The sequence below is a fragment of the Aythya fuligula genome, chromosome 6, assembly GCF_009819795.1.
Source record: "Aythya fuligula isolate bAytFul2 chromosome 6, bAytFul2.pri, whole genome shotgun sequence".
In the NCBI taxonomy this organism is placed as follows: domain Eukaryota; kingdom Metazoa; phylum Chordata; class Aves; order Anseriformes; family Anatidae; genus Aythya; species Aythya fuligula.
In genome coordinates this window covers 23,241,031-23,252,504 of record NC_045564.1, presented here as the reverse complement: position 1 = coordinate 23,252,504, position 11,474 = coordinate 23,241,031, and the positions used below count along the sequence as shown (strand labels likewise).

Sequence of the window (11,474 nt, the reverse complement as noted above, 5' to 3'; positions counted from 1 at the left end):
AGGGCCAGTGAAAGCCCCAACAGACAGATCTCCAGCATAAAAGACACCAATCAATTCTTCCTGGCCACCTGATCTCTAGGAAAGCAAACAGAACAAATTTTTTATTTTGTAGTTTTATTACCCCCACCCCCACCTCTCACAAAGGGACGGTAACTCGCATGGAGATCTCAGTGCATTTCACAGAAAAAAAAAAAAATCAACATAGTTGTGCATAAATCCAACTTTTTCTTTTGCACAATTTACAGTTTGTGTGAAAAGTTAACATGGTTATTTAAACCTTCTGATGCATTCTTACACTTGTATCTTCTCCGCAGAAAACATCTTACCAGATCACAAAGATGTGAGTTCTCATGAGGATGGATCAGGTGCAGCCATTGCCATGGCTGGGAAGTGGCAGATAATGTTATATACACTGACTGGAAGACTACATCAGAAGAAAAAACAGAGTAAGGCACCACTGTTGGAAAAATTAAGGTAGCTTGTAGTTACAACAATAATGAAAGCCATAATAGGTACTATTCTTAATTGCCAGCAATTCTTAGACCTCAATAAAATAGTTATAAAAAACAAAGGATGTTTGTACCTGAATACAGTTTCCTGATATCTGATTGTGTTTCAAATCAATACCCAGTCTTCAGCATAATCAGCTTTTTGCTTTTTTTTTTTTTTTTATGGTAAGATGAAAAACCAAAGCCTACAGTCCATGTATTCACAGGTCACATTTCACTGCTTTGTTCTGAGTAACACCACAGGAGAAAAACCAAAACAATCCAAAGGATAGTTTGTAACACTGATACTTCACCTTTGCGATGATTTGATGGGTAGAGAAGTTTAAATACAAAATTGTGTAGTTTCTGTTCTGTTTGAAAGCCTTAGTCCTTAGAAGGGGAAGGTGGAGGAGAAGAGGCCAAACCTCAGTACATTACAACGTGAGAAAAAAATCAAAGTCACTCAAAGATTTAATAAAATTAGGAGTTGAAAAGTGTTCAAATTACTTTTCCAATTCAAGTCAATTATTTCAAGTATATTAAAATGTTTCAGAGGAAAAATTTCTCCATGGTTACAATTCTAATTGCTTTTATAAATCCATAAAAAAGAAAGGTAGTCTCTACGTATATTCCATATTCCTCCGAAGCATGCACGCATTCTCTCTGAAGAAAAAAGTTGTCACAATCCAGTTGTTTCTTAACGCTGATTTCAGGCGTGTCTTCCAAACACCTCTCCAGTTTTTGCCAAAAAAGGTTTAACGCCGGGCATAAAAGCAGCAATTTGTTGTTGCTGTTGTCTACATGGGTACTGAGCATGTTTCAGTTATTAGAGCTTGATGTAGAAAAAGGTTCCCACGTCACTCCAAAAACCAAACAGTTCTTTCTCTTAGGCAGCTTTTGCAATCGCACCTACTTAGAAGAATCTTATAGAAGTTGGATAAAATCTTCTGGATCATACAAAAAAACAAGTTGGTTGGATGTATCTGGCAAGTTTGTCTCTACCACCTCGTTTTGAATAGCTTTAAAGTGCCCTAGTTTATTTCTTTATGCTCATTTAAGCTTTCACTATTACATAAAAAGGGGACACTCAGTGTGATTACTGTGTTTCGAGAGACAGGGAAAGAGAGAATATCAGAAACAGGAAACTCATCTGTAAGCAGCTTTTCTAGTTAGTGTCCGTTTGCTGAGCTTGCACAGCAGAGACTGCTTTCCAAAGGGGTTTATGATAAACCCAGCCATCTCCCTGCAATTTAAAGAGAAAACACAGTCATAATACAGACACTGCCTCGGTAGAAGTCTCTTCACAGAACTAGTAGACTGATAGCTGTGAAAACTAGAGGGACATAGCTTCTAACTTTAACTCCTACAGACTAAGACAGATCAACTCTGCAGGCTTCTGAGACTGCTTCAGAACATGCACGACTCCCGCTGAGCTACAGCGCACTCTGGGAACTGGCTGCACTCGCAATTAACCCAGATAGAAAGCCATTCTTCTCAACTCCACGATCCAGATTTCTTTAAAAAGGCAAAATAAGGCACCAGCAGAGGGGCAGCTATCCAGTGATTATTAACTCTAATACAGCCCGTTTTCTTGGAAATAAGTGGCTCTGGACTACATTTAAAGTTTTCTGGCTAGATCTTTCTCATATTAGTGACAGAAGTCGACCTCATCTAAATCTAGATACTAACAACATAAACATCTAAATCAGAGCTGATCATGCTAACATAGCTTTATGGAACAGAAAAGTTTATTGGAGCTAATGGTCCTCAAAAAAACAAAAACAACAACCACCACACACACCACTTTTCTAACCTATACTTTAAAACCTTGCTAGACCAGATACCTTGAAGAGAAAGGCAGGGGGGTCACACTACTGCAATTTAGTAGGTAAAGGTTTCACAGTTAGGTTTTAGCTGAGTCCTAACCTCTTGCATGGAGCTCAAAGATCTTGATGCAGTTCCATTATCACCTGGATCACCAGGAAAGCCTATTTTAAAGTTACCACATCAGCTGTCTCCTGTCTTCCTGGGCAGCCTGCAGTTCAACTCAAGTCTTACTATATTATTACTACTACCATTACTGCAATGCAGGATAAGCCACTGAACAAATAAGCTCCATCCAAAACGTAACGTGTAAGAACAGGAAGTTCAAAATACAGAATAAATTTGTTTTCCTTCCTAACAATAATATTTTGCGTTTACATGCAGCATAAGCACATTTAGTACAGCTGATTTTTTTCCTCAGGTATTTACTGTGGCAGTCTGCTTGTACAGCAGTGTAAAGCCATTTTCCACACGCCATGGGGAAGAGCTCAGTAAAAGGGAGAATCACAGAACAGGCAAATATCTCATTGCACAGTATTACAAAACAAGAGCATTTGGGAAATGAAAGGTAAAGTCACACTTGGCAGCTGGTATGTCACCTTACTCCTCTGGATCCCATGGAGCTAATCTGTAAGACCCAAGGCCAAATACTCTGTTCTGACAGGACACATACCCACACATTCACTTGCTTTGCCTTTACCTTCATCAACAGCTATCTACTTCGGGACTTACTTCTTTGAGGAAGTATTTAGTACACCAAGGTGTTTCTGTTTCAGCACGAAGCCTCTCTTCATTCCTCTGTCGTTCTTCAAGGGCTCGCTTGTGCTCTGTAGCTTTATCGATGTCTCCATCCCGCAGAGACTCTGTTACATGTTGCCACAGCCTCCTACAAACGAAGTTTATAACTTTAGTTTTCAGAAGTTTTCTCAGTCTGCAGCCTCACACTGCAGAGCAAAATCACTGCACGCTCCCCTCCACTTACACAGGACAAAACATAATGGTGCAGCACAGATGGAAGGGCTTGTGGCCAAGCGTTACATCTGCAGCAGCAGTATGGAACAGATAGAATGGCTCTGAGGCTTTGGCTGTGCCAGTCTAACGTCTGTTTGCCTTTAGAAGCTGCTGTGGAAGTGGAATTCAACAGGCAGTTTCTTGGGAGGACCTCCCTTGGCAGGAACTGCCCAGATGCATAGCTGATGGTTAAAAACAGAGCAGATAACAAGGCTTTGCTCTAGCAGCACTTCAACTCATAAGACTCTGTCCATGAACAAAAGGGACAAGGTAAACAACCACATGCCTGTGCACACTGATTTCTCATCACCATTATGCACTTAATTTGGGGGGCTTCGTTGTTGTTTTGTTTTTTAAAAGCAAATAAAGATCAGTGCTGCTAAGCATTATTCACAAATAATATCTCCATTTGTAGGTCTTCCCAGAGTATTCACCAGACTGCTCAGGACAAAAAGGGTCAGATGGCAATAACCAGATATTTTACCTAGATTCAAATGGTCCTTGCTTCTCGATGGGCCGGACTCGCTTTCTTGTCACCACCAGTTTTGTCAAGTCCACGTGTTTTGTCTCCCCGTTGCTGTAGGTGAACTCGAGCATGCTGTTCCACTCTCCTTGCACTCTGCACACCACTGTGTTTGTCGTGTTCTGCTTCACTTCACCCGTGACTCTAGGGAACGTTAGTTTTTATTCTTAAAAGGCCATGGCTAAAGCCACCTTAAGACTATTCATTGCATTAATCACATCTCCATTCTGAATGAGTTTGTACACTTGTCACACTGCCTTTACAAATGTCAGTTGCTTGAATTGCATTTGCATGGAGAAGCTCAAAGAACAAAGTGACTTTCACTCATTGCTCCAGTTCTCTTCACGTTACTCAGGAAACTCAGTTTTTGGCTTCAGCTTAAACTTGTTTCAAACCTTTTAGTGGGATTTGAAGTGAAAAAGGAACTAACGCAAAGTATATCACATGTAACAAGGAATTGATCATTTCCATTTCAATACCACATCAGGTATATAGTTCAAATTTTAAAAATACAAATAAAAATGCAGCTTTTTACCGGGACTATCTCACTACCTGCTGGCACTTTATTTTATGCCACTGTTCTCCATATGTAAGTGGTCTCATATCTATGTTGCTCATATAAGCATCACACACACAAAGGCAGAAGGCAAGGTAGGAAATTCCACACTACCGGATGAATCAGGATAACAAGGTATTAAAAATGTCTTTCTAATATCCAACATCTCATCCAAAGTCTCGCTCAGATGAAGTTCAAGTATTGCCATAAGCACACACACACATTTTTCTTTTCAACATCAAGACCTGTCCAAAGGCCACCTGACACCCATTTCATCACGAATTAAAGAGCAGAAACGTACCGAGCATATTGCAAATTACCACGTTCAAGTAGAAGTTGTGATTCTTCCTCCCAGAAAGAGCAAACTAGTGTGTTCACAAACTCTGCAAACAATGCTTAAGACATGCTCTCACTTGTCAGGTGCTGCAAGTTTCAAAGGACACTATCTCCAGCTTCAGCTAAACTCCAATTACCTTTGCACAGCTTCTATAATCATATCCAACTCCACACCACTGGTCTGCTCTCACTTACCCTGAACAGCTGCACACAATGGAAAGCAGCTCCTCTGTGCTCCCACCTTGCCCACACAAAAGCACCAGAAACTCTGAGGAAGGAGGAGAGCAGCACACAGCTGTGCCACGTTCCCTCTTTCATATGCACTGGTCACCTCCATCTGTATCTACCCATGCCCTAGTGCTCAAGCACAGTTTTCTATTACAAAAATTTAAGATTCATTCATGAAAAGAGGACTGAGTTAGTGTAACATGGGCAATAAGAGCACATTTACATTCAGCTGTTTTTTCCTGAAGTTAACAAATGGTAACAGTTTCTGAAAATAACTGAAGGAGCAGGCCACAAGCCAGTAGCCTTCATTTTGTCTTGCCTTCTCACCGTGGGGCTCTCAGCCCTCGCTGAAGCCCCTTGTCCTCCTTCCTGCAGATCTGCAAATAGGCTGCATCCACAGCACGGCAGAGACCTGCACGTCCAGGCTTTGCACTTACATCTCTCCAGGACTGAGCTCTTCATCTTTCCAAGTGCTGTGTGGTGACACTGACAACCCAGTACTTTAATAGCAGTCATAAAATTGTTGCCTCTACTTAGCTTAAAGCAAATAAGGTTTTATCACTCGTGCAGCATTACAAGGTGCAGTGCTGAGCAGCTAAATGAAACTTATTGTGACCTCTATTTCCTCCTGTTGTATTACTCTATGGCATACAACCATTCCCAGCATTGCAGATGATGATTATCTGCCTGAACTAATGGTGATTAAAAACCTGGTAGCGTTTATTTGCTAACTTGGCATGATTGCTATATGCCTAGTTATTACTAAATCCTCAGTTTCAGAAAGCTAAAGGGGTGCAGGACCAAGGAGCCGATACCTAGCTGAGCTCTAACAAGGGTCACTACAAAAATCCGTAACATTGCCATGGCAACTCACTCACGTTCTGCATAACCATGACAACGCTGCTGCCTCCCCATCAAGAGGTTCCTTTTGGAAATGTCCAGTCATAGCCATGTCACATTTCCAGGAGTTACAGCACCTTGAACAGATCTGGCCAAGAAAGCCTCTATATCCATGAATAATTTCATCGACACAAATAACAAAACATTTTCCGAAACCAAATTATTAAAGTGAAATTTATGGCTTATTTTTATGGCATAAGAGGAGCTATTGAAAGATGTAAGGAATAGTCTGAACAGTGGAAATAAGGATCCCAAATGATACGTTTTTGCTCTGTTTCAATCATGATGCTTTTTCATCACACAAGCTTCAGTTCTCCAGATGCCACTGGGCTGGGGAGGTATGTCTACCTGGAGGTTCTCCTTAAGTTGCTTAAATTTGATAGAATTTCTGTATGAGAAGCATAAGAGGAAGACCACTAACTAACAGAAGACTATTTACTCACATTGTCTGTAGTGTTTTTACTTTTTCATTAAATGCCAGCTGGGGACTCCTTCCATATGACAAGTAACACTGCTGAGGTATTCAGCAAAGAAATGCAAGGGAATACAACTACAAAGCACGTTACAAACACACAACCCTTTGTGGCGGTAGGATCAGCCTCATTTCAAGCAACATGCAAATGGAAAACCAAGAAATACTAAGTCAGCATTAAGAAATCTGCAGCAGCCAGGAAGAAAAGTCAGGAGCCCTGTTTTCCCAGCAGTTTGAACCAAGAGTCAGACAAACATGGAATTCCCTTACTGCCTCTACAAACAACCTAACTTTTCCTTGAGGATCACAAGAAGCAGGGATATTAAGACCACAGCGATACCCACCTCAAGTATTCATGAGCAGCAAAAACAGCTAACTCTCAGACTATCAAAACACTGTTACTCAGCACCCAGAACAGGGCAGTTGCATAGCTACCGGAGTTCTAGAGCACAAAACTATGTAGAAAAATAGGGAAAAAAAAGAAGCGTCCTCACCGATGCAATTTGCCACCATACAAGGGCTTGGTGTGGAAGTTGATACTTGCAGAATAGCCAGTCTTTGCACAGTTGATGTTGACTTTTCCTCCCAGTTCTACCCAGGGAACGGTTAAAATTGATCGAGCGTATGCACAGGGCAGAGAGAAAGTATATTCCTCCTCATGTTCCAAGAGACTTAAGAGACCTGTGTGAAGAAATTTAGGACACCTTAAATTAGCACCATTTTAGAAATGATCAAGTTAGTGATTGAAATATATCCAATACTGCATCTGACTACATTTCCTCACAGACTCCTCACACAAATGACATTTATTACAGATTCAGGAAAATGTTTCTCGATAGAAAGTACTAACCTGAGTACCACAATATTTCAAAAAAGAAAAATGCATTTATCCTAACAATATTGATCTACAAAGTACAATACTGTGCTGTGCAACATACTTTTCAGTCGTATGTGAAAGGGCTGTTGCTGTCTTAAAAGCAGTTCCAGAACACAGCAACACAAGATTTACGCTGCCAAAAGGAAATAATGAGTGAGTACCCTGAGCTGCAGTTCTTGAGGGAGGGTAATATTCCTGTTCCATTTCCTCTCTACTTAATAGATCCTACCCTATCTGAAGGCAGATAGCAGAGAATCTTCCCTGCTACACTTACCTGCCAAGATAAACTCAACTCTTTCCTGACAGTAGCTTTTGCAATAAATGTCAAGAATCTCATAAAAACTAGAATTTTTCTTTGGGCTTTAAGATACATGGTTTTGTTTGAGTCCTACCAAAAAAAAAAAAAAAAAAAAAGACACCACACAAAATCTACCTCTCAGCATTACAAAATCATAGCATAACAACTGACTGCTGTCTGCATCGACCATGCCATCACTGTGCACCTCTGACATTACTTTTCTAAGTTTCTCTTGTTTTTCAGACTCGTGACATGATTTGAGAAATACCCTAGAGGAGACATGAGCTTGTGAAGTTACCTGCTACAGGCAAAGCATCGAGATGTGCCTTCCACATCTCCTGCCGTGCTCACTCCCTTGTCAGGTATGCAGTTTGCAGTTACATGCCTGTCCCCTCACGCCCCCGTGGCTGTGCAATATACACGAGGAGCACAGAGTGGGCAATGCTGTCTCATGTCTTGCAGGAATTACTAGCACTAAATGGAAATTACAGTTACCCTCCTCTGTCCCTAACAGATCCAATTAAAACTTAAACAGTAAGATACAGAAGAGCAATACATGCAAATGAATAACACTTCTATTTAATAAATATCTGATGGAAGTTAATTCGTCCAATGCTTGGGAACATTCACAAACACTGATTTGCAGTAACTGCCCTTTGGTTTGAAATTCAACATTTTATTTCCAAATACAATCCTGATTTTTGGCAAAGAGTAAACTTATGTAGTGTGTCATCCCCCCTCTCTCCCAGTATGAAAACTGCTGCTTATAATGAGAGCTTGCAGTATCTTCTGTGCTTTGTAAAGTACTAAATCACCAAACGACTGTACATTAAGGCTCTCAGATCTGAGATTAAAGGAGAACCAGAAGTACAAGAAAAAAATGAAAACCCACAACAGCAACTGACACCTCCACAAGCAGATTTTTCTGAAGAGTCTTTGAAACAAAACTACCAAGCAGCATTCACTTGTTGTGTGCCTCTGGCAAAAGTACATCAAGTTTTTCTCTCAAATTAGCATTTTTAACAATATTCTAAAGTGAAAAGGAAAAACATTATGCTTACCCTCACCAACCATTGTCACTCCTATTGACATTCCTAAGAATTTACTTTTTGTCCAGACGTGAGCATTGACACACATCTTCCTCTCTACACACTCAGCATAAAACCCTGAGACGGGAGGATGGTGGGACACTTGCTCAGCCACAAATTTTACTGTATAGTAGTCCGACTCTGTTTGGCCTTCCAGATCTTTAGACAGAGTTACTTGCTCTGAGGGGGAGTGAGCAGGTAAGTTACTGCCAGTGTCAGCAGCTACTTCACTCTTCGGCATCCTCCAAGAGCAGTGAAACGTTTCCCCGATGATGGGATTGTACGGTTTCTTGGCGATAGCTCCTTTGCGACCTTCATGAAACGAAGTGAGATAATACTCAACGAAGCGGATCATCCTCTCCTCGGGGGTGGTGCCGTTTGTGATTGCAATGAAGAGATCCGGGTGGGACATGAAGTCCGCATACATCTCCAACAACGATCGCTTCTCTAAAATAAAAGTAGGAAGAACCACCTGAAATAAAACAAAACCCCAGAACACCTCGTAAGTGAAATGAAGAGGCAGGCATTTTTATAAGGGAAGTTTTCAGGTGTCAGTTTTCATTCCGTCTTGCTTTGGACACTGCACTTGCAGACTGAACCTTATTGTCCCTCTTCAAAGGTATGAGGGAAACAGAGCTGATCTGAGGTCTCAAAATTAATTTACAAGGAAAAAAGAACATAATAGGTACAATTAGGACAGAAGTGTTTGAAAGGGACTGAGCAACCCTAGCATAAATAAATCAACTGCAAAGAAAGAGATAATGTGTTCCACATGTCTGCAGAGGAGAAAACAAGCAGGAAGGAGCTCAAACTATAGCAAGGAAGGTTCCGAATAGAAGTTATGAAAGGTTTTGTCTAATGGAGAGAAAAGCATGCAAGCTATGCCAATACGCTTGACAGCCTGCAGAGTCTCTCACCACAGAAAATAGGACAACCATCAATCAGAAATTAAATTAATCCTTTACCTTTGAGCAGAGGATCTTATAACTTCCTCATATTTATCCACCACGACAAAAAAGAAGTGGTATCTCTTGCTGGGCCATGAAAATATTTTAAAGAAAGAGGCTATATCAGTCTTTTCCTTCCCCATAGTGGCAACTAACCTCATGTCATTTACTGTGTTGTAATGAGCAAGACAGAGTGTCTCAACCATGAGATCCAACAGTCCATTTAAATCAGCTGCATTCAAAGAGGTGTCTTCACACTTCAGTTACTTACTCTTGTTAAGTCCATGCCAAGTTTCAGCTGAGACAAGAGATGCAAGATAACACTGCGCTGCTCCTCCACTGCTCCCACGTTATCTTCTTTATCATCACCGATATCCTCCAGCTCCTCATCTGGATTTATTTCTTCAGGTTCCTGCAATAAGAGCCATAAACATCAGCTCAGAGATGGGACTGTCCACACAGTATCCGAAAAAGGATTTAATATTGTAACTATCCCTGCATGATAAAAGAGACTAACCAAATCCCTGCAAAGGCCTACAGAGTAGGATATTCTCCGAGGCTGCTGAAGAACTCAAAAGGCCATTGAGATCACTCAGTGCAGATTTTACTTAGAATATTCTGGCTAAGATTTCTCATCATCTCTCACACAGGTCAGAAAAGAGCATAAAAGCAAACATGACTTGTTTTCCTGTAGCTTTGTGAACTAATAGAATGGCAAGCCTTTTACACATACGAAAATAGTGAAGCAAAAGCTAGCAGGAATTCTGGCCACCTTGATGACACCCTTCCACCTCTACACTACCACCTCAACTCCTTCCAGTGTTGTTGCCATCATCGTTTCAAAGGCTGCATCAAAGAGTAGTTCCTAGTTACCTGCTTCCTGTCATGCAAGATGACAATTAACGTATCTACAGGCCTCTGTTAGTACAACTCAAGTGCCCAGACAGACTAGCAGAAATAAAATGAGCACCATTTCAACAACCACCATCCCGCAAGCAGGAAAGATGAATGCTTCAGTGGAAGGGAGGTGCATTTCCAGCTCTGAGTAGCGTCTTCTTAAGGACAAACAGCTGGAAGGAGGCAGGTGCAGAGGGGAGATGAACTGAATGCCACCAGAGGGCAGCGATATGCGTCTGCCCAAAGGCAGACCTTCTCCCTTGGTCAGCCGCCATCAGCTCAAGGAAAATTTTTGTCACACCCAACCACGACAGAAAACACCAGGGACCACAACCTTGTGCAGAGCCCATAACCTGACGGAAGACACAGTATCACACAGGTGAGTCCTTGCCAAGGATGCGACACCATTCTGCTATTGTAAATAACAGAGCTGAAAATATGGAGTGTGATAATACTAGGCATACCTCAACTACAGACAGGAGCACACATTAAGCACTTGGCCTCATAGAATGGCTCAGGCCGGAAGGGACCTTAAGGATCATTTAACTCCAACCCCTGTGCCATAGGAAGGGATGCCATCCACTAGATCAGGTTGGCCAAGGCCCCATCCAGCCTGGTATTAACTCCCTTCACTATTATAAGAAGGAAGGAATCAAAGTGATAAATTTGAAAGCTCTTGGTTCGTTTGCTTTTTGTTTGTGGGTGTTTTTTTTTTTTTTTGTATTTCATGAAAACTAGTCTGAATTATTTAAAAACATATAAACTATGGCAACCAAAAAATCTTCAGGTTTTATATTGCTAAAAGACAGCAAAGTGAAACATGCTGCTGCAAGGACATACAGCACATTGCCTTTTCATAATGATACAGTCTTATGCAAAGAACTGTGTGAAAACAACTGGTATAGAAATAATGTAATTACAATTTTCTACCTCAGTTGGGAAATCATGTTCTTTTTAAATAATCCTGTTCTTTTACTTTAGTATTTTGCACTTCATATTCTTTTTGACAGTTATAATGATATAGGCTAT

At 41.0% G+C, this 11,474-nt stretch overlaps 1 protein-coding gene across 1 annotated transcript in view; it reads right to left on the bottom strand.

Moving 5' to 3' along the window:
• Window positions 1-655: 655 nt before the first annotated feature.
• OSBPL11 (oxysterol binding protein like 11) overlaps window positions 656-11,474 on the bottom strand; it is a 33,300-nt gene continuing 22,481 nt past the window's right edge. Inside the window, exons 8-13 of the mRNA XM_032190040.1 lie at window positions 9,820-9,960; window positions 8,575-9,073; window positions 6,833-7,019; window positions 3,808-3,990; window positions 3,045-3,198; window positions 656-1,731 (exon numbers count right to left, since the gene is read on the bottom strand). Of these exons, the coding sequence (XP_032045931.1) occupies window positions 1,654-1,731; window positions 3,045-3,198; window positions 3,808-3,990; window positions 6,833-7,019; window positions 8,575-9,073; window positions 9,820-9,960 (1,242 nt within the window). The 3' untranslated portion in view covers window positions 656-1,653. The remainder of the gene's footprint in view (window positions 1,732-3,044; window positions 3,199-3,807; window positions 3,991-6,832; window positions 7,020-8,574; window positions 9,074-9,819; window positions 9,961-11,474) is intronic.